Source organism: Hippoglossus hippoglossus, chromosome 4 (assembly GCF_009819705.1).
Source record: "Hippoglossus hippoglossus isolate fHipHip1 chromosome 4, fHipHip1.pri, whole genome shotgun sequence".
Lineage (NCBI taxonomy): Eukaryota > Metazoa > Chordata > Actinopteri > Pleuronectiformes > Pleuronectidae > Hippoglossus > Hippoglossus hippoglossus.
Window position 1 is genome coordinate 14,160,093 of NC_047154.1, and position 23,326 is coordinate 14,183,418.

General features: G+C 42.4%; 2 protein-coding genes across 3 annotated transcripts in view; one reads left to right on the forward strand and one right to left on the reverse strand.

Moving 5' to 3' along the window:
- xpr1a (xenotropic and polytropic retrovirus receptor 1a) overlaps positions 1-4,731 on the forward strand; it is a 70,690-nt gene extending 65,959 nt beyond the window's left edge. Inside the window, exons 14-15 of the mRNA XM_034584031.1 lie at positions 220-444; positions 897-4,731. Of these exons, the coding sequence (XP_034439922.1) occupies positions 220-444; positions 897-954 (283 nt within the window). The 3' untranslated portion in view covers positions 955-4,731. The remainder of the gene's footprint in view (positions 1-219; positions 445-896) is intronic.
- Positions 4,732-6,875: 2,144 nt separating this feature from the next.
- Positions 6,876-22,343, reverse strand: sin3b (SIN3 transcription regulator family member B). 2 transcript variants are annotated; one of them, XM_034584030.1, is made up of 20 exons: positions 21,712-22,343; positions 19,832-19,938; positions 19,230-19,383; positions 17,673-18,038; positions 17,247-17,402; positions 16,477-16,605; positions 16,199-16,288; positions 15,913-16,031; positions 15,387-15,600; positions 14,590-14,706; positions 14,226-14,464; positions 13,541-13,724; positions 12,458-12,824; positions 11,684-12,277; positions 10,644-10,813; positions 10,380-10,553; positions 9,731-9,823; positions 9,519-9,613; positions 8,340-8,538; positions 6,876-8,211 (listed from the first exon to the last, which is right to left on the reverse strand). In XM_034584030.1, exons 1-20 carry the CDS (start codon positions 21,832-21,834, stop codon positions 7,975-7,977), a joined length of 3,927 nt encoding a protein of 1,308 aa, XP_034439921.1. In that variant the 5' UTR covers positions 21,835-22,343; the 3' UTR covers positions 6,876-7,974. The 2 variants fall into 2 exon arrangements, with proteins under 2 accessions (XP_034439921.1, XP_034439920.1); XM_034584029.1 differs by having other exon boundaries at positions 6,886-8,211; positions 11,684-12,824.
- Between the last annotated feature and the right edge of the window lie 983 nt (positions 22,344-23,326).

Below are 23,326 nucleotides of genomic sequence, written 5' to 3' on the forward strand. Positions count from 1 at the left end.
TACTGACCCTCACATGAGGTGCTCTACAGGATGAGAGCTGTACAACCTCATCAATTCACTTCTTTTAAAAACCAACGTGGAATGCTCAATATTAGATATTTACAGATGATGGCCATGTTTCTCTAGAGGTTTACTGCTGACTCTCCCATCAGCACCAGCACCAGTGACTTCTAATACAGAACCCCCCCCTGTTCCCCCTCTCCGCCCTCCCCTCTGCAGGCGTTTCGTGTGGAACTTCTTCCGTCTGGAGAACGAGCACCTGAACAACTGTGGTGAGTTCCGTGCGGTGAGGGACATCTCAGTGGCGCCGCTCAACGCTGACGACCAGACGCTGCTGGAGCAGATGATGGACAACGAGGACGGCGTCCGGAACCGCTCGGGCAAGAAGACCTGGAAGAGGTCCTACAGCCTGTCCCTCCGACGCCCCCTGCTGTCCTCCTCACTGTAAGGAAAAACACAGACCATTGATTCAACTCAAACGTTTCTATTTTTGTTTGATTTTAAAAGACAAAGATGGAAAATTTATGAATATCTGAAGGAAAAATTAATGTAATATTATTTTTTTTAAAACAGGGACCTGGAAGAGGTTTATATTTCTCTTCTGTGTATCAGTAAAAAAAAAAATTATTTATTTTCTTAACTTCTCGATCCATAATGGGTTTTTGAGAGTATTCTTATCTTTGTATAAATACAATACATCAAAATTCACTCCTGGATTATTCTTTGTCCGTTTATCAAGATGGGGACCGAATGTTTGACTTTTACAAAATATCACATCTGCTCCTTTGAGATTAAACTATTCAGGATCTTGAATTAGAAAATTGTTAAAATAATAGTTTTACATGAACGAAATGTTGCAGGTCATATTAAAATGTTTAAACCCTTCTTTCTTCTAGATCGAAAAAGGACACAAAGGTGCTAATCGAAGACACGGATGATGAGGCCTTCAGCTGAGTCCACAACGTCAACACACTCACACACTCACCCACTCAGACATAGTATACTTATACGGACCTCATTCACTAACATCCAACCTCAGCCCTCCTCTCTTATAGTTCTCTCGCTGTGTAGTGACCCCGACCCTCCTCAGCTCAAACCTTTAAAATCAGGACTCTCAGTTTACCTCATCTCTAGTTGTTTGTGAGTACATTTGGTCTTTATAAGTATAGGAACACACACTCTGTAACGTAGAAACACACAAACACACATATATAAACCTGCTGAAGCACAAACACAGATTAGTATTGCTACAGTCGAGAGTAGAGCTGACGCCACAGAGACAGACAGCTGGACAGACATCATGCACGTATCTAGTAACACAGACCACACTGCCCTGAGATTAGTCTCTTCTTTTCTAATGGACTTTTTAGTATGTTGCTGTTGTTTGTTTAGGTTTTTCTCCATTTATTTTTTCCCCCTGGATTTCAAAAGGAGAATCTGGACACGTAAAGGCTCCACACGACTGTTTACACGTCTTTCTAACTCCACTCGGATCAACAGGGAGAAGACGAAGCCGATTGAAAGACTAAACATGAATCAGTAGAAACCCTGAGGAAGGACTCTACACACATCGCAGAATATCAAAAAACAAATCAACTGGTTTCCACTTGTTGATTCTTTTTATATCCATCTTCTTTCTTCTTTTTCTTTGCCGAGTTGTAGTAACGTCAGTGTACAATCACAGTCCTTGCAGAGGCACTTGCAGGAAAAGTGCGTTTTAATACACAAAGCATGAAAAAAATAACTACTTGTACACAAACATTTCTAGTCTGTGATGTTGCTTTGTAAAATATTTAATATATTTGATGTTTGTTATTACTCTATTACAGTTCTTCAGTACTTCTACATGTGTTGTTTATACTAGTGAGACTAGTTTAATGATCCACACGATGATTGTTAATGTGTTTTATAACGTTTGGAAATGTTTTTTTCTTGGTTATACTTGTGCCAAATTTTTAATAAGCTTGTTGTCCGTCCTCGATTTTATGCCCAACTTCGAATTAGAGCAAAAATGACTCGTGAATGGTCACAGTTATGGTTTCAGGTCACCTCAAAGTGCCCTGTGAGCTACCGTCTGTTGTATGTGCATTGAGATTCTCTGCATTAACTACCAAAGCTTTGTTTTTAATGAATGTGTCTGTGGCTCGAGGAGCTTTTTCTATTCAACCTGCCTGAGTGGGTCATAGGTAACAGGCCCGAAGGTTTATTTAAAAGATTGGAGCTTTTCTCTTATTCTCTTAAGGTGCATGTGTTACTGGGCTATATTAGCAGGTAGCCTCTGTTCTGTAGGTGCTCCCAGTAAAATGAGTAGAACTAGAATTGCACTCGGTAGAAAGCATACCTCCGCCAAGGTCCAGCAGTCCCCTCATGAAACCACATTTAAATTCACTAGATCCAGATTTGGAAACATGACTGATTTCTGTTATTAAGATCCACGAATTATCCTCTGAGAAATCCACTCAAATTGAAAAAGAAAGAGAAAAAAACCTGGATCTGTCCCTTGATCTGAATCTACACCAAAATGTAATCGTGCCCCACCCCTCTGCAAAGTTTCATGGAAATAGGTTGAGTAGTTTTTGCGTAATCCTGCAAACTAAGATGACAAAGTGACCTTGCTGGAGGTAATTACTAGTATTACTGTCAATGTTTGTGTATAATAGTGATTTTAGGCCCAATAGGAAGAAAACGCTCAGTGTTGCCAGATTGAACAGTTTCTACCCACTTTTTCTACAGTTTCTGTGGATTTCCGCAATAGTTTCATCAAACATCTGAAATGCAAATCAAAGTACTTTGCTGATAGGGCTCCTTGGTGCTAATCAGACCTGGCAACACTGCATAAGCTCATCGAGGGCCCTTATATCCAGGAAATTTGTGGAATCCCTGACACGTCTTGCAGCTCTTGTGTGGCTCTGGAATCAGGGACCCAGAGTCTCATTTTTCACCACGTTCTGCATCACTGGATACACGTTTGTTCAACTCTAACGTTGGCTCGTTCATTTTGGCACTTTTTTAAACAATAATTTCAAGTGTGAATTTGATGACCAGGAAAAACCCTTGTCTTATCCTCCAATCAGCAGCCTACATTTGAAGAGCTGTTGCTTCATCTTTTAAAAAAAAAAAAAAGTGTTGGTGCTGCTGTTGAAAAGGCCTCCTGGCTTTTAGAGACACTCCTCTATAGCTTCAGTGCTGGTTCACGTGTCTCCCTCTCTCCTCGTGCTGCACTCTCTGCTCTCTTCCTCCCTGTGGCCGCACTGAGTCACCATTACTCATGGGACAAATCACAGGAAGCTCCAAATGTGATGCAGAAACGTTCCTGTTTCTCCCACTTCTGTTCTGGTTTGTTCCCGCAGCGGCTTAAAGACTCGTGAGTTTTGTGCGTGATGAGCTAAATGTGAACTGGAAAGTGAACCTGTTAAAAACGTAGATGGGTAGCTTCCCAGTCTATTTAAATACACTGGACACATGCCATAACTGTAAACAACACACACACAAACACCCACACACACACACACCGAGCCTCTCTCTCGTGTCGGAGCGCACAACCCAACAGCAGGTAGTTTTTTGTAAAAAGGCTCTGTTGTCTTGCTTGCATGCTGCTTTCTGTTTTACACTGTACATAGATCTTAATTTATTCGACATGATGTGTATATTAGTGATCATTGCAGCCCCTCTGACAATGATTGATTTCGTACGTTGCCATGTTTGCTCCTGGACAAGCAGTATTTTCTAGGTGACGAGGAGCGTTTTGTCGAACCCTGCACTCTTTCATGTGTAAATCTGTTGAAAGTGTGTTTGTATTAATATAGAAGGAGAACAAAAAAAAGAAAATCCATAGAAATGGAGAACGTGATTGGTTGTATTTATCGGTGATTCCTTCTTATTTCAAGGCGTCAGGGGTTGGGGGTTATATCCCCGTGTGCTGCAGCTGTAATCCTGTTTGTACATCTGTGAATGTGCATGAAACTATTGTGGACTGTTGCGTCTGTTGTTGTGAGCCTCCCTGCAGACAGAAGCACTTTGAGTTAGGGTGCAGGAGCGGGACCCCCCCCAGTCCAGAGTGAGGACCCACACCACACCCACACAACAAGAAACTGTTAAACTGATCCCAGATCTGCTCAAGCTCCTCGATGCTTTCTCATAAACAGAACCAGGAACTTCATGTGCTCGCTGGAAGCATTTCAAGATGCTTCTCAAACATTTTAGTGACAGGGAGACAAATAAAATTTAAAAAAGGCTTATTTTGTACAGTTTTTTTCCATGAGATGATGATCGTGATAAACCCTGACATCCCATGTTTCCCTTATCGGCTCAGTTTAGTTTGTACTGCTTGCTGAAACCCCCCCATGACGTTAAAGTGCTCGATATGTGTGCAGCATCCCTCCCTCCCTCCCTCTCGATGTTGTTTGTTCCCTGGCTCTAATCTAGCTGAACGTGATAGTATACCTGTAGTTTGGTAGATGGATGTTCCACTTTAAAAAAAATACACAGAAAAAAATAAGATAGTAGAAGAAAAAACATTGTGGCTAAATGTGATTTCAAGAGACCTAAAGAAAGGAAAATGTCTTACAGTCCGAACCATCCTCCCCGAGTCCCTTTTACATGGTAGTTTGTACATGTCGAGTGTAAAACACTGTTCTATGATGGTTTTCCTGATGGTATTTGTATTTCTGTAAACACTTTGGTGATCCTGTCATATCTGGGTTTTATAAACCACAATTATTTTTAAAACTCGCTCTGCCTCTCGACTCTTTTCTTGTTGTTTTTACTTTTCATCTCCTCTGACCTGTGGTTTTACTTTACTCTCCAAGAAGCCTGGTTAATATTGGTTGTGTTGCACAAGAAGCTTCGCTGCATCTTCCCCCTTTTGATGCACCTCTGTGGATACAGACAAACACAGATAAGCACAGATGTATAGATCTATTACATTAGCAGAACCTTTATGAAACCACAAGATCCAGGTTTTTATTTGGATCTGCTCCAAATTACATACACTCATAAATATCTGTCTCCTAAATATGCCTGTTTTTTTTTCATCATGATCCATAAATGATGTTGACAAACGTACCATCTCGCCCCTGAATCCAGATCCACACCAAAGTTTGACTGGTTCTCTCCTGACCCATATCACATCCTTCCTCCAAGTTTCCTAGAAATCGGTTTTGGAATGTTTTGCGTATTCCTGCTATGTAACAAATGCTGATGAAAACCTTGGTGAAGGTAGAAGTGGATGATTCATTTAAAAAAACTTTTTTTTCCTAAAATCTCCACTAGCCCAAGACATAAAACTATAATTGATATCAGTGTGTAAGGCGGATAATGGAAAACATTTTTAAGACTTTTAGAAACTCAACTCTATCTACTAAAGCCTTTTATAAGAACACTGATTTCAGACCTGCAGTTTATTTTTTTTGAGTTGTTTCCTTTGTGATTTTATTATTGCTTCTTATTTGTTGCCTATTATCTGTGCAGTACTTCTGACAGAGACAGAGAAACAAGGACGTTTCTCTGGTGGGCAGACTGAGTCTGACGCTGTTATCTTCATTGTGCCAACCAGGTTAAATGAATCATCCTGAGGAGCCTGGTAATCTCATTTCTTGGCAAAGAGGAGGCACCAACAAAATCAAAGGAGAACAAACTGTGGAACGTATCATCCACGAACCCTCATCATCCAAAACAAAATCCCAGCAGTCTTTTCCACTTTACAAGAAAAGCAGCTTGGAGTTTGGAAACAGCAGTTAAATAACAATCTTAGCAAAAGGTGAAATTAGGGTCAGGTCTGGGGCTTTCAGTTGTTGCACGAGCTTCCCCAGTCGACTGTATTTCGCTAAATAACTTTAAATCTAAATCTCTTTTTTACCAATGTAGAAAAGAAGTCCAAGACCTGTTCAGAAAACAAAGAATACAAACATTTACATGTCCCTGACATGTGGGAAGACTCCATGTGCTAAAGAAGATCAGGCGGTGGAACTGAAAGCTCCAGAGAAGCTACTGACTTAATGAGTGAGTTAATTGAAGGAAAACTGGAACTGCCATTAAACCAGGCACAATAACTTATAACGTGTACTACTACTTTTATGAAGCTCATCATAAGTCCTGCAAATGGACTGTCATGATTGTTTGGAAATTGTGTTAAATCTCAGTCCCAGTTTCACACAACTCAAAGTAACGTCTTCGCTTTGCTCGTTTTGTTTGATCAACAATCCAGGATCCAAAGAAATTGAGGTTAAATTAATGCTCAACAGAGAAAAACAGCAATCCTGACTTTAAAGTCGCAGTGTGTAGAGTTTAGTGACATCTAGTGGTGAAGTTGCATGTTGCAGCTGAATACCCTTCACCTCATCCTCCCCTTCCAAACATGACAGAGAACCTGTGGTAACCTTCAGTTTTCATAAACACTCAAAGGTTGTTTAGTTTGTCCAGTCTGGGCTACTACAAGAAACAAGGTGGCCTCCATAGAGAGGACCTCCCGATGTAAATATAAAGTATTTCAATATAAAGGGCCCATTCTAGGGTAAATAAAACAACAATGTGTATAAGTTAGATGAAACGCACTTGTGAAAACAGCAATAGGACTATTTTATATAAAATTTCTGTCAATAGATCCCTTTCATCTAAATCTTACACACTGGACCTTTAAGGGGCTGGAGCCAGCAATTTATCTGCATGTCTTTCTATTAAAAACAGCTATTGATAAATGTGTCCACTGGCCGTCTCCACACTTATTTACATTTTTAGAGACTATGTCAGATCATTTTAAAAACTCTAGTTTGACATGTGGCAATTAGAGGAACTTGGTTTGTTATCAACGCACAGTAAAACCAACGGATCAATTCTGGGAGCTGCGTCTTTATGAGCAAACAACCTGCCAGTCGACATCTAAGAAGGTCACAACTAGGTTGTTTATTTTATGATAACTGATACAGGATAAATGTTATACATTCTATTTTAACACTGATATTTTGCTTTTATTTTCAATGTCAGTATGCAAAAAAAAAAAAAAAAAGACGATGCAAAGTAAACATTTGGTGAAATCAGGAATATGATACATAATTTGACTGCTTCATCAATATTAAACCAATTATTTTTAAGGACTCCTTGTTACCCTGGTGATAACTCGTATCTCTACAACACAAAAAAGGGAAAAATAAAAGATACAAAAAAGAAACAGACTGCAAACATCAAGAGTTGGCCGACAGCAAACACTGTAAAGAACCACATGATCTTCAGATGTATCAATTAACTCGCGTAGATGCATATATAAAAATACAGGATCCTGTTGTATATATATGCACATACAGTAATAATGCAATTACTGGAGTTGTAGAGCCTGTACTGGGCATACAAACAGACAAAATGAAGAGCTGGATACACATACATACACACGTTTACCGTTATCTCTCCATATAAACACGCATAAATCAACCAACAAGCAGAAGGCTCTCTGGCTTTAGAAGCTAAAAACTACACTTGACTTAAAAAAAGGAAAAAATAAACAAAAATAAACAGACATTCACATTTCTGAAACAAATGTCATGATCTCAGAACTCAGAACTTCTCGCCTGATCGACCGTCTCTGTCCATCAGTCCCATCGACTGCTGCTGCTGCTGCTGTGTGCCACCAGAGGAGTCAGAAGGATGAGGAAAGACGATCTCCGTTTGTGCTGTCGTGTCCATCTCGGCCCGTCCATCGGGGCCGAGTTTTACTCCCACTGATTATTACTGCACTGTCTGTGTGTTGGTCCATTTCTCCACATCACTTCTCCTCTCACTCATTCACTCGGTTTTTCTGATAGTTTCTTCATCCATGAGTGGAAGTGAGTGAGCGAACATGTTGTGGAGAAGTGTGAATGCAGCTGTTCATGTCTGTGTTTAGTGTATAAATGTCCTGTAAGTCCATGCATTTACCTGTATGTATGTATGTGTGTGTGAGTGTGTGTGAGTGTGTGTACTGCACGTCCAACTCTACGCAGGCCTCTACGGTGAGGCTGGGGCTTTGCTACTGCTGTAATAAACTTGGTATCTGTTGACCGATTGCCCTTTCACCTCGGTCGACAGGCAGGTGGTCTTGCAGGGGATCATGTCCTCCTCCTCCTCGCCCATCAGCCAGTTCTGCACCGAGCGTTCAGCCGAGGCAGTCACGTTATCGGCCAGCCAGCCCTGGTGCCACTTGTCAAAGCGATCGTGCTGGGTCGCTGCCACTCTGTGCTGCGACTGTATAGAGAGAGGAAATATTTTCAGAGCATTGTCTATGAGACACCAAACAAGGAGAAAAAGCTGGACTTCACTCAGATTCACATTTCAAACTGAAATGTATGACATGAAAACAGATGCTACGCTACCTTCCGGGACTTGACCAGCGCTCCTCTGCGGTACATGTAGTCCTCAGAGTTCATGACAAACACCATCTTGTGAGTGTTGAGTTTAAAGCGACAGTCCAAACTGCCGGCGTTTTCCACGCCCAGCTGGCGGTGCCACTCTCTCCTGCAGCGCATCGCCTCCACCTGCCGCACCTGCCAGCGACGGAAACGCCGCAGGTTCCTACGCGAAAAGACACATTAGAGACATTTATCACATCTTGAAACTTTAGTTTGAACTACGATGTAGTAAAGTTATAGACCCTGTTAAACTTAACAAAAGTTGATGACAGTGGAGCTGTAACAGCATGACACTAAAGTCAGATACATGTCAAAACAGGTGATGCAGTTTTATGCACCACATCAAAGTGGTGCTAAGGCAGATGGCTTTTTTTAAATGCAGTTGTTAGAACATCATGAATAATATTAGAATATCTAAACAATTTAATTTGCAATCCCCATAATATCCCTGCACTCAAATATTCATGATTTGGGGGCTTTCGTCAAATTATATTCTGTATGACAAGGGTGCACAGGAAAATAAAATCCTGCAAAAGAGGTCTCGACTTTCTACAAACTTTCATTATTAAGTATTACAGCTGTTCGTATTTATTCATAATTTCATTCATTCTAACGTTGGAGGAGAGTTTATATTCAAACTGTGATGAACAGTTAGAATTCAAAACAGTCTAGAAGCACATCAGACCAACTGAGGTCGTTTGCCTAAGGATCCAGCAGAGGGCGCTTTCTGTAAACCTGACCTATTGAATGCTTTTTTGACCTGTCAGTAAAGTATGCCAGAAATGTTACGTTGTTTTGCAACAAAACTGAAGGACTTAAGCAAACAACACCAAAGCATCTGAGGAGTAGTGCGAGGAAGTGGTTTGTTTTCTACACTGAGGAAAGCAAAGTGAGCAACGTGGATTTTTTGAAAAAGTGACTAAGTGATTATTATACTAAAGTGTTTCAAGTGAGAAAACAATAAAGGAAACAGAGAAGAAGCCCAATAAGATCTGGTGCAAGTGTATGAATAGTTTGGTCACAAGTTCAGCTAATTAATTCAGACCCAATGTAATGATAGTAGCTGTGAGACAGTAAAGTACAACTTAAAAAGAGGATCGGTTTGATGTGGTCTAAACGTCAAATAGATGTGAAGTGTCATACCTGGGCAGAAATACAGGTTTGAAGAAGTAACCGTCTGCTTGTGAGCACAGACTAGACTCCGTTCCTACAAACTGCTCCATGTAGCTCGACAGGCACTGAGGGAGGAGGAGAGCAAGTTTCACGATGTTTGAAAGTTTAGTTCAACTTTAATCAGATTATTCATTTCAAGTCAGAAAAACAAGTGTTTGCCCGGTTTGTAAACAAGCGTTTACCTGTACATCTAACGGGTCGTCAGCCTGGGCCTCCTCAGTGTCCAGCAGCTCAACGGTCATCGTCACATGACCCTTGTTTTGGATAAACATCACCTAAAGACGAAACAGTTCACAGAAACGTTAGTAAATCAATTGAAATAAACTCACCGCCGGAGAATAAAACCAGGGTTCATTTTTACACGGGAAAGATTCAAGTTGTTAAAATCTATAAACTGCTACAGCCTCAGACTAAGTATTTATTTATGTAAATAGTGACTCGGTCAGTGGGTAAGTTATATAAACTGTATGTGCCTGAACACCGTCTAACAACGTTAAAACCAACTACTTGGTATGCTGGAAAAACACTGAACACCTTGAGAAAAATGAAGAGGATGAGATCGGAACTGAAACTATTGAAAATGATTCACTTTTAGTAACGCAGCTCTATTTTTAAAATCATGATCATGATTCCTGAAAAGCATCCATTAGTGATGTGCTTTGACTTTGCCGTGCATTTAGCATTGTGAAAAATATGAGCAAGCCAGCCTATAAATGACTGGACATGTGCACACTCTATATCTCCACTGCAGAGAATTTGGTAAATATATGATAATATGTCAAAATGTCAGAGCCAAGTATATAAAACAGCACTATATTCATTTATGCCCACCTTGAAGCAGTTCTCCTCAGCCATGACTCTCTCAGCTTTCCACTGGTAGCTCGTCTCCCAAGCAGCTCTGACACACTGAGAGGAGAGGTTCCCCCCTGCTGCCCCCCGCTTCCTCTCAGCCAAGTAAAGATCAACCACCTGCAGACAAACCTCGTCGCTCACCAGGTGCTGCAGCTGAAGAATGACACGGTGGAGAGTTAGCGACAGCAGCAGCAGAGAAATGTGAAAGGAGACAACCTTGAAAAATAGTCAAATTTCCCTTACCTGTCGAATGATGTTGTGGATGACCTTGTCGATGGTGAAGCCGATGTAGGCGTGGATAGTGAACATCTCTCTCAGCGTGTCTTCGTACTGTGTGGAGTCCAGGTTTCCATCCAGCAGACTGCGCACCATGTCCAGGAAGGCTGGGTAATACTCCTCCAACTCCACCTCGCCTGGTAAGACAACATGCGATCACATTGTGTTTAATGTAGTCTTGACATGAGCAGTTTCCAGAGTTGATCTGTTGTCACAGCAGCGCTCTGACATGTTTTGGACAAACTATGCTCTTCTGTGGCATAAATACAAGGTATTTAGAGTGGTTTTAATAGGATGTTAATTCATTCAGACTGTTGCCTGATGTCTGCAGGAGAGCTGCAAAAAATAATCCATCCAAAGAAAATCAATCTGCAACTCTTCTGACTGATTAATCTCTCAAAGTAACGCTTCAGGCAAAAGACAACAAAACCAACATTGCATGGTTCCAGGTTCTCAAATGTAAGAATTTGGTTCTTTTCTTTGTCTTTTATTATCGTTATTAAATGTTTTTGGACGGACTAAACCTAAGTTGTACCTTGTAGTGAGGTCACCTTGTAATCAACGATAGTGTGACAGTAGTTTTTTTTAATGTTTTATAGTTTATAGACCTTCTCTGCAGAGTGTTTTAACAGCAGGTAAAAATATTTTTTTTTATAGAAATGGAGCAGGCTTTACACAACATATAAATCAATTTTCTACATGTCTTGAATGACGTAGATACCAATCTTGCACACCAGCTAAGACAACCAAACACAAACATTGAGCTGTTTCATGATGCCTCTCTACAGGTCTGGAATATTTTCAAACAAGCTGTTGCCCTCATAATATGGGATCATGTATTATGACTTTGATCATCATGAATCCTGGTATTGAATCCTGACACCACGAAAGGTCTAGAATAACAAACCCCACCTCCTACTCTGAGGTTACTTATCGTGTTGAATCCGATTGTGAGCCAACTTAAGTTTAACCGGTAAAACATTTCGAAAACCAGTGTCTGAACTTACTGGGCGGTTTGAGGCGGAGCTCCATGGCGAGGTCACATGCTTTTTCCCTCCGTCCCTCCGCCATCAGCAGCCTCTCTCTGCTCTGCTCAGCTCTGTGCTCCAGCAGCTGCCGCTCCGCCTGCCTGTACACCCGCAGCAGCCGCGAACACAGAGTCTGGTGCAGCCGCAAGAAGAAATACCAGTTGTTGTTGACGAAGAACAGGTTGTAGACACCGTCCAGCTCCTTCTGGTGCTCCGCTTCAGGGTCGCGCAGGTCCACCTTCTCCCCGGCTGTACCAGAGCCCATCTCCATAGGAGTAGATACAGGGGTGGATGTGGCAGTCCCTGCAGCCTGACTCATGCTACTGGAGGTGGTGGAGGCCTCTGGCTCCGCAGGTTGGGACGGGCTGCAGCGCCTTCGCCTGGACTCGCCATTGAGCTGCTGCTGGAGTTGTGTCTGGGGCTGTGGCTGGGCAGGTTGGGGTTGAGATTGACTACCTGTGGCTGGTGCTGCTCCTGAGGCATTGTTAGAATTACCATTTCCTCCTGCTCCTCCTGCTCCTAGCACTGGGACTGCTGCTGATCTACCCCTCTCTCCTCTTTCTCCCCTCTCTCCTCTTTCTCCTCTCTCTCCTCTCTCTCCTCTCTCTCCCCTGTCTCCTCTCTCTCCCCTGTCTCCTCTCTCTCCCCTGTCTCCCCTGTCTCCTCTCTCTCCCCTGTCTCCCCTGTCTCCTCTCTCTCCCCTGTCTCCTCTTTCTCCTCTCTCTCCCCTGTCTCCTCTCTCTCCTCTCTCTCCTCTCTCTCCCCTCTCTCCTCTCTCTCCTCTCTCTCCTCTCTCTCCTCTCTCTCCCCCTTCTCCCTCTCCTCCGTCTTCAGGCTCAGCCTCCTCATCTGTCCAGTCTTCAGTATCACTGAGCTCACCGCGGCGAGAGAAGAACAGGTCGGGGACAAAGTGCTGGATGATGCGCTTGATGTGGTCCTTGTCGTCTTTGTGGATGGTGGGCTGCCGTTTGACGTGGTAGATGATTAGTGAGGCGGCGTCCTCCAGGATCTGTTTGTCCTCATACGTGAAGACCATGTGAGGCTCGCTGGACGCGGCAGAACCAGAGCCGTTACGTCCCTGCTGGCCGATGCCACCTTCTTCTGTGCTCTGCTCCTGACGCTGATACACAGAAAGAAAAAAATCACAAAGATAAAGTTGAGAGAATTCAGAAGGAAACACTGCAACAGTCGGAGTTGTAAATTTAAATTTCACCGATTTTGATGAACAACTCTAATGGTGTTATTGACCAGAGAAACTGCTTACAAGGATGAAAAAAAAAACAACATAAAAGGAAATGACAAAACACATGCTCGTTCTGTAGCTTTAAACTATATCACACAAAAACTCATCGGAAGATTGAGTAAAAGGGTTGATCTGAAAGATTTTTATGGATCTGATCAATTCTTGTGACTAAATCCTGGGTTAAGATTGTTATGTAATCTCCATTGTCGAGGATTAAATTACAATAAAAAGGAAACCAGAAAATAAGACATAACATTAATTTGCTGAGATGAATACTGGGTGTCAGCTTGTCCCATTCATCGCACACCACTGAACACCAGAACGAGGTCAATTCTTTCAAATTTGGCTTTTGTTTAGTCAGCTGTGTTTGAATGCATTCTTTCAAAATGTGAAGGGATCATATTTCAAATTATAAAAAGGGGTTTTAAGTTACTGAAACTTAAAATACTTAAAATATAAAGAAAGATTGTATTTCTTATTGTGTCAGACCTCTGGAATGGTTCAAGCTAGCCTAGAAAATATACAGGAAGGTCATGACCCTCCACACCTCATTATTATGGTGCTAAACCAGCAGAAACGAAGAGGGGTTTTACCTCATCATAGACGCTCTCAATCTCATTGAGAAGACTCTTTGACCGCAGGGCCTTCATGTCATTCTGTTTGAAGTTGACTCCTTGGTGGTCGAGGGACTTCAGGTAGGCCTTCTCGTACTGCTCCCTCCATATCTTATTGAAACCCTGTTGGGCCTCTCTCCACTCCTCTTCCTTGGCTTTCAACCTGTAGAGAACAACCACTTTATTGTAGATAGAACCCAGTCATGTTCATGAATGTGTCATGTTAATGTGTGCAAGTGCACTTCCAGGTGCCTGGTTTAAATACATACTTTTTTTTTTTTTAAAGTTTTGCTATATTGTTTATGTTTTGAGGCAGGACCTACAAAGACCACTGCTGATTGATAGAAGCATCTTATTTCTTCTATCAGCAAACCAGCATTTACATCCTAATGTCACTGAGTTAAATCTCCCTGCTAGTAATGTAAATGTTTTTAACTGCAAACCTACACCTACAATTTCTACATTCAGTGTTGATGAATAGATAGAACAGTTTGTGTCTAATCAACATAAATTGGATGCAAATAAGGTGTGAAATAGGAGACAGTGTCAGGTGTCAGTGCAGATGAGACCAACAATAAACAAAAGGAGTTCGGTCTTAACATTTTTTTCATTAAATGTTAAACCAGGAGAAAATTTGACATAAAGAGAAAAAGACTGCCTTGACCTCTTGAGCACCACAGGCACAGCGGTGGCAGGACTCCTCTTCAGTCCCTCAATGATCTCAGGGGATTTATCGCCATAGATACGATACACAGCGCGACGCTGGATGACCTCAGAGGTGCCGCCCAGGCAGTCGTCTAATCTGAATCGTTCCTGGTCCTCTGGTGAAAGGCGGGACAGCTTCTTCTGGACGCTCTCTAGCACCCGGATGGTGGCCAAGTTAGTCTCCAGAACCACATCCAACTAGGAGTGGAGAATTACAGACATAAAGTTTTTAGAAAGACAGTTTGTGCTTTATGTGTTAAAACTCATTATCTCTTCCTTTGAAAAGACAGTATTTTGTGATGTTTAAACAAAAAGGTATGTACCTCAAATCTTTCATCCTCGCAGCGATGCAACTGCTCCTCATAAGGAGTTTTCTTCGAGCTGACGAAGGTGGAGTCCTCAGACCAGGAGGGGAACGACACCCACGTGTCATTCAACACCTATAATAAATGCATACATTAATGAATTATAATCAATGGGAAAAAACATTTTACAAGAAAAATATTTCATGATAAAAGACCATTCTATCATAACCTGTGAAGTTTTTGACCACAGGGAAATGTATTTATGACTAGGTCCTTGTGTTGTTACCTCTGCAAAGGTGGTTATGTTTTTGCTCCTGTCCGTTTGTTTGTCAGCAGGATAAAAACTATTGAACAGATTTCCAAGAAATTTGGTAGAAGTATGGGAAATGTGCCTATCAAGTAGTAATAACATGTTTTAGCAGATCCAGGCTTGATTGAATTTAATGGGACTGCTGGGCCTTGGCGAAAGTATTTGTGCACTGAGTGCCATTCTAGTTTGCATATGTGCAGATTTAGGAGTACGCACAAACACAAGCATGAGGGTGATTTGATGTAAATTATTTCACATTATTCCACTGAGCTACAAGTGGCGATAATGGCCTAGAAAAGGAGCAATACAAAAATAAAAGGGAATGAAGATGAAAACATGGATGTAAACAATGTTTGTTTCAAACTATCATGTTTGTTAGGCTTTAAGGATTCACACAGTGTGTTTTGGAAAAAAGAAAAAAATGTTTCTCAGACACTTCCAGAGGGAACCTTAGAGCAAAGCCCCAATCTAGTGATAACTCGTAGTGAAATGTATGTGGTCGTACCTCCTTGCACAGCGCAGTGCGCCCGCTGCACTTAGGTTGCTGGTAGGTCTTGGGCAGTGCTCTATAGCTAGAACCCAGGCGCTTGCAGGAGGCATAATCCACCTCCCTGCCCCCTCCCCCCTCCATGTAGCGATCCGACAGCCCTGACACAGCATGAGAGAGCTCTTTGTCCCCGAGAAATGACTTGAACTGGGTGTACAGCTCAGGAAACTTCCTGGAAGGAGATGAAATCACAATTGACAGATAAATAAGAAGAAGAGCAGCTGACCAAGGAGCAAGTACTTCCCTTCAGAAAAAAACTGCCAAATTTGAATGTGACGTGGTTAATAGGACTTGAATAGTGCTCTTTTGATATAACCTCACAAATTCTTAAATGGACCTGAACATCAACACAAAACCAGACATTAGCATTCAGATTTGTCAGGCTCTCTGCATCTGCTTTACGTATTAATATGCATCCACTTTTCTCATTTTACTCAATCATTTCAAAGATTTATCCAGCTCCATCATCTTTCCATCCACTTACCCCAGGAAAGGAGTAACTAGCTGAAGCAGCTCTGCTCCCGAAACTACTTCCTGGTTAAACAAGGCGATGCAGCGCAGGAAGTTCTCGTACACTTCCTGGCTTTTAAACAGGCGACGAACCTGAATGATGGGTGGGACGACAAAGAAATTAGACCAATCACATTATAGAAAGGTAAAGACAGTAATATAGGACAGAAGGGAAAAGGAAGTACAGTGGCAGGGGGGGGTCAAAGGAACAGTATGAAAAAGGAAATCCAGCATTGCTGCAGAGGAAAACGATGCCTCACCTTATCAAAGAAGGAGAATTCTCTTAAAACTCCGTGCTTGCCAACTGAAGCAAAGGACTGATCTTTGGTACAGGAATACTTCATTTTTTTCTACATGAAAAAGAAAACAAAAGCTTAATAATTTTCACATTTAAACACCACTTATCAAAGTTATTGTGGTTGAAGCCTTGAGATGATACATGATGATACAATATGTTGCTGAACCTTTTTGACTTCAAGGACATGTATATGTGCACTGGCACATTGCCCGGGGCAGGTACTCTAAATGGGGAATTTACCTTCAGCAGTGGGGACATGTGCTGCAGTAGGATGGGTCTGGGCCTCTTTTTGTTCTGTTTGGTTAACGCGTCGTCTTCCTCCGGCCTTTTCAGCTGCTCTTTCCCCCCCGTCAGTGAGCTCCCTGTGAACTACAGGAGAGGAGGCAAAAACACAGAAGTTGTGAAATCTATTAATAATACTTCTATAGACTAGGGCTGCAATTGACATCTGAAAAAAAAATAATTTGATGTATAAAGTATCTGGAAACGGTAAAGAAGACCCATTCAGCAGTTCAAAAGCAAAATATCTTCCATTTAATTTCACCGAGACCAAATATAGCAAATATTCCCATTTGAGTAGAAAACACCTGCAACACTTTTGCTTGAATTATGTCTGAAAGAAAGAAAAAAAAAATCACAACAGTTGCTAATTAATGGCCTGTCATTCAATTGACTCAATTAATGCTTTCAGTTCTACTTCAGACTGATCCGTGACACTTCGTTACACTTTCTTCCTTTTTCTAAATAAGTAATACTTGTTTAACACGGTACTTACTATTAAAAGTGAATATTTTCAGCATGACATTTCTGAGCAGTAGCACAAATACAAAATGTCAGTAGCAATTGCGAAGCTTGTTAAAAAAACTGAAAGGGGAAAACACAATAACAAAAAAGATATTGTTGGTCTGGTCTAACGACTGAGTGCAAATTGGTTATGTCCTTTCTGTTCCTAGTTGTCATCCGTTTTAAAGGCAGAACATTAACTGTATGTCTTGTGCTGCTTTACTGACCAGTGATCTCTTGGCGTCAGGCAGGAATTGTCCAAACTCAGCCAGCAGGTCTTCTTGTCCCTTAAAGAGGCTGGCGACTTTAGAAAACACCTCATCTTCCGTCATGCCGCTGCTGCCTCGGCTGCCTCGACTCTCCTTCACCTCCAGCTGTTCCTTCTAAAGAGTAGTAAGGGGGGGAAATGTGATCAGGTGAGGAATTAATCGTATTTAAAAACAAAAAAACATCGGAGACAGGTTAGTATTCTTTCATTGTCTTTCAAGTATAGACTGCTGTGGAAATGTAAACTTTTTCTACAAACCAACAATAATGAAGTGGAGTGGGACTGGAAAGTAATAAAACTGACAACTCCATTACAGAAAACTACTTTGCCTGTATTACATCTAAAAAAAAACAATGCAAGTCACCACCCTTTCCCTCTGAAGTACCTGATATGTGTGAAGAATCTCTAGGAAGGCTCTGTAGATCTCTGGGTGATCTAGAAAGCGGTTTTTGATCTTGTTTACGTAGCTGATGGCACTGTCAAACTCCACGGGGCTGGTCTCTGAGGCGGGTGGGGACACAGAAGAGGTGGTGGCCTGATTCTGACTCTCTCTGCTTGTCAGCGGAAGAGAGAGTCTGCTAGAGGGCTCTGTGGGTCCTGCTGAGGTTGAAGAGGGTAGAGACTCTGATGAGGCAGCCTTGACTTCGCTGGTCTGGGCGGGTCCAGCTTCAACGTTGGTGGCAGAGGCACTACCTGAGGTTGCGGGCACTGCAGGGGTGGTGAGACTCTTCCCCTGCTGGCCTGGGGATACCTGCACCGATGAAGGACAGACAAGAGGATGTTGAGCTACATAATTAGAAGAGCATTAAATAAGACATAATGTTGTTTACCTCAGTTAAGATTTAGAGAAGAAAATTTGAAAGTAAATGCAAACGCATATGGTGGATAAAATTTGGAGGCGGACACACTACTGTTTCAGTGGGTGTGTCCTAAGTCACTATATTATAAGACTCTAGTCTGTCATTTTTGCAACTCTCCTAAAACCCAATGATAAAACTACAAATTCTTTGAGGCGAATAAAATATGCATTTCATCTTTGTTTGGCCCCATCAGTGCACAAATGAAACACTCAGACAAAATGGCTGTCGGTAAACATGGTGTTACTGAAAGGAAACAGGGAGTGATTGTTTCCCTGTAATTTCTTATTGAGAAGCTTCAAGTTACATAATTATTTTGTATACTATAAAACATACCCTCCTTGTGTTACACAAGCTCAGAGCACCTTACTTTAACTGCACCAGGCTCAAAAACAGAATGCTTAGCAGGTTTGGGTCTGGCTCGGGTAGTTTACTCTCGGGTCTGGACGGGTTTAAACAACAAAAACTACAACATGTTGCTTAAACAATACATAAACAAAATATAAAAACCAAGATAAGACTGAATTTGCACTGAAACAAATATCTTTAAATCGGAGCCCCTAATCAGTTTGGAATTACAGGGCATCAAATCTTTGTATTCGATTCTAGACACGAATAGGTGTATTAAACTGTCTACAAGGAATAACGCTCTAACCTGACTGACATTAGTTATATATACACAACTCAGCATGGCATATTTCCTATCCTTTCAAACCTTGGAATCTTAACTAAAACCTTAAATTTGGTTGCAAATCATTTGTTGCTTTAAATCAAGTTCAAGACCGGGAGGAACTCCAATGGTTGAATAAAAATATCAAAGAATCTCTTCTAGTCTTGATCATTTCTGTAAAACTGACAAATTAGCTGCTTTGTTTTGGTGTGAAGCCTTCGTCACAGCAATATCAGTTCTTCTGAGGTAGAGAATAGGGGGAACTTGTTTCCTCTCAGGAATTTAAAAGTTCTGTTGGTTTTTCAGTGCACATAAATTTGTTGTGATGGGCCTGCTGACATTTTTATAGTTATAACATAAATAAAGCACGAGCTGTGAGAATTTATCACCATCAGCTGTGAGGAGAGAGTCTCACCTGTGTAGAGAACGGAGACTGGAGGAAAGCCATCCCATTCTTGGGGACCTCTATCCGATACCCTGGTGGGAGGAAGGCATTGAAGCCCAACACTAAGTCTGGGTGTCCATGGAAGAGCTGTGACACACGGTTTATCACCCCTGGTGTGTCAATGCTATTCAAGAGAAAAGGGAGAAAAATACATTTTAGAAACAGAGTAGTAACCAGAGGCAAATAAAGATTAGCTTCCTCTCGCATGTGCTTCAGAACGACAATGATCTCTTAATCAATGAGACTTGCAGCGTAGTAAGGAGCACAGTTGAATCGCTAATTATAAATTCTGTCATCCCACACATTTTACACTTCAAGATAATACAAACGATTGCCTCATTACAGCAGGAAGCTATCTGCCATTTCTCACTTATTGATAAAAGCTCTAAAATGTGTGGTTAATCCCTGGGTACTAATGTTTTGAAAACTAATCAAATTCTTCATGCAAACTCCACCAAAAACTAAAACTGAATAACTTCTGGCACTCTTGGGACTAATAGTGGGCGTGTAACATCAGTTTTCAAGTGCCCCGCTTTATATTAGACTCGTATGTTCTTTGTTTGCATAAATACCTCTGCGACTTGAATTCTTTCATGATGTCGAGAAACTTGTTGTATATGCCGGGGTCATTCGCAAACCGTATTTTGACTTGGTCCAGATATGACAAGGCATCTTCAACCTAAAGAGAGTGGGGGGAAAAAAAACAAGAGATCATCAGTCAAGGCTCCCTTGGTTTTTACAAAATCATTTTCTAGGACCTTTCCAGACAGTTCACTCAAATTCGCCTTCGAAGCAGTTCTGAGAGTGTAGACTGGAATTGAGAAGGTTGACTTCAAACTTGTGCTACCGGCCAGTTGACATAATAGATTATGTCATCACAGAAGCGAAAAAAAGTGGTGTTACAGTTTCGCTTGTTAAATGAAAAAAAAGATTTGTTTATGGAGGTGGTCCATGAAAGGGGCTAAATAATAACAATGATGATTATTTCCAGGATTTCAATCCAATTCCAGATTATTTCCACGACTGGAGGAGGACTCTCTAAATGTCTAGGTTTTCCAGGATGTGTGTGAACCCTGTCAATGCAGAGTAAACATTCTCCTGTGTAATTGAGTAGGAAGTAGGATCTAAAATCCTTGCTTGCAAATCATTTGTATCCTCACATAAAATTCAGGAAAAGGAGCCACTCCGATGGTAAAATTCCCAAATATTTTACATATTTGATTACTACAATGGCTGCTCTGGTACCGTCTAAATGTCCAGGTTTTCCAGGGTGTGTGTGTGTGTGTGTGTGTGTGAACCCTGTCAATGCAGCACAGAGTGTGATCAGCCTCATGTGGAGTTGATGAAGTAGCAACTTCCAGAGATAATAGAGCAATCAGATGGTTTAACATGTTTTCACAGGACAATGGCTTGTCCCCGTGTCTGTCCTACACTGTGTCTCCCTAACAGAGCACATACAAGGAAACGCTGCCATCACACTTCAAGCGGTGCATGTACACACACACACACAAAAAAAAAATCATACATTTGATCGCTCCGAGTGGACATTTTGTGCGTGAAGTTATATAAACAGGCGATGTTTGCTTTGTCCATTGTCAGCTGGAGTGCTTGGTTTACAAATGCACTAGTTAGCCGTACAGGCTGTACTCCTGCCGCCGCTAGATAAATAAATAAAACGGATGAACACAAGGAGACGTCGGGCTGCTTTTGTTCACGGGACCATGTTTTTCCTTTAGTCCCAACCTGCTTTCGCTGGGTTCAGCTCGCGACAAACGACACGAAGCGTTGTTCGGGAAAATAATCCACATCCACACACACACACAGGGGCTGAAGCTAACATTAGCCAACTGGCGATAATAACTCCACCAACACTTGCAACACCTCGCCACATTTACGTTTACACAATACGGTGGGTCGGTCGCAGCTGGCGTCTGACTTTGCAGCAAAACGACTAAAAACCACCGTATTCAAACAGTGCGACAACAAAAGAAGCCGCTAACGAAGTGAAGTAGCCGTTTCTCCGCTAGCCTGGCTGACGTCCCCCACTTTGTTCAGGGTGGCTGAGGGAGAGAGAGAGAGAAAAAAAAAAAGAAAAAAGACGAACAAGGAGGAACTTCCCACAAGCAGGGTCTGAGTTAGCGTTCGCTCACAGCGGCTGTTACTGACAATCGTAAATAACAAAACACCCGCTAACTGTGCGGCTCCACGGTCACTCCGAGATCCTCCATTAGCCTCCACATTTCACCCCGAGCCCCAGTGTTTGGGCTGTTTGGCGATGAATTACTTTTAACAGGCCAGCGAGCTAACGGAGCTAGCCAGCCGTTCCTTTCACTACTCTCTGCGCCGAGGGAGGAAAAAAGCCTCACATCACAACGCAGCGATCCGACCCACAAAATGGTTGTGACTCCGAGGGGACTTTTCCCTCCCGTGTCGTGTCCGCTTGCCTTCTTACCTTCAGCTTCTGGAAGTGCTGCTGCTGCTGCTGCTGCTGCACTTGCTTTTGTGTCACCACGTAAGGCTTGTCTTGAATTTGGTTTATTTGCTTCGCGGTGCTGTGCGCCTGAAGCTTCGCCATTATCCCGGCGACGGGGAGGCTCCGGAGCCGCGACCACAACTTGAGAGGGAAGCTCCCGCTGTTGTTACCTCCAGTTGTTGGCTAGCCGACAAACCTTCCTCTGGGTCGGGGAGCCAGGCTGCCTGCCCGCCTGCCAGCCAGCGAGCAGCCCTCTACTTTGCCTGGCTGGACAGTGTCGGCTCCTCGGCGGCGCAGGGGGAAGGACGGACGGAGCGCGGTGGAGGGGGATGACAGACGAGCTGCTACTCGCCGCGACTCGGAGCCCACATCGCCGTCGAATTGGAGCGAGCCGAGGCGAGAAGTGCAGGGGAACGAGCGGCGGGGACAATGGTTGGCGTTGGTCGTTTTTAAAATAACTATCGCCTGTCTCTTTAAATTCGGCGGCAGCGGTCTGTTCGAGGCGTCCGGAAGCCAGAGTAGGAGTGAGAAACTGAAAAAAAGTGAAAAATGGAAGTGCGCAGCCGCAGCGAGGGGAGGAGCAGAGTTCATAAGAATCAGATTGCTCCACTCCCCCTTCACTGCTACAAAGAACTACGTCTCCCCATCCGCGGCCACAGGAGCACCAGCGGCCGGTTTACTCCGCTGTGCCCGCTGTTGCTGCACCGACCGCGGACTGGGCTCGGGCCGTGACACCCATCGAGCACCGGACCGGTGATGGACATCTGGAGACAGAGCGAACCTGCGAGGAGGATGCAGAGCTGCAGGGGCTGTTCTCCTCTCCTCTTCGTTTTATCTCTCCACAGGGGATCATTTACACACACAGACAAAAGGCGAAGGGAACATGGTAGGACTTCCTCACGATCAGTAGGATACAGAAACAATCCCGGATGTATATGGAGAAGAAAACATCCCCCAAAAAACTTTGTTGCCTTAGAATTATTGGAAGCCCCTTAATTATTATTTATTTTATTTTCATTTAATCTCATTTCATTTTTTTCTTGTCTGTATTTAAGTTCTATAACTGTCTCCATTGTGTGCTCTGTTCTATGTACAGCCTAAATGTTATCTTATTTGTATTTATGCTTCAAATTAAAAAGTTATATACAAAAGGGTTAAAACAACTGATACAATTTATAAAATAATTGAGTCTTAAGTTCAGTTATTTATTTAAAGACATCACTGGTTATTGTGGTTTAATGTCACTCTCCAGCACATCTTGTCCTCCATATCTTTGAAATGTCCAATAAAAGTCTACACACAGACAGGGCATTTCTTTCTGGGAATACACCAAACTTTACTGACTCACAGTTTAGTATCAGTGTTAAAACCCATAAAAGCCATTTCCCCCAACACACCTTGTGACCTCTGACAGTTGAAAAGCAGGTGTTCATGTTTCATCTTCGCTGCAGTCTTAAATGACTTTTTGGTGCCAACAACTCAGCTCCATTTCAAAACTGCTCAGACTGCGATTCACCGACAGAAACCGATCACATGATATCTCTATGGTTTTCAGGGATGCCTTTACTACTTGTATTTCTGGTACATGCTTGGT

Bases quoted from the DNA above. Each gene is read 5' to 3' on its own strand.
- sin3b (XM_034584029.1), bottom strand. From the start codon at position 21,834: ATGGCGAAGCTTCAGGCGCACAGCACCGCGAAGCAAATAAACCAAATT. The intron at 16,606-17,246 runs GTCAGTAAAGCA...CCTCTCCTGTAG, and splicing joins CTGACGCCAAGAGATCACTG to TTCACAGGGAGCTCACTGAC. The intron at 13,725-14,225 runs GTCAAGGCAGTC...TGTTCTCTACAG, and splicing joins GTGCCTGTGGTGCTCAAGAG to GTTGAAAGCCAAGGAAGAGG.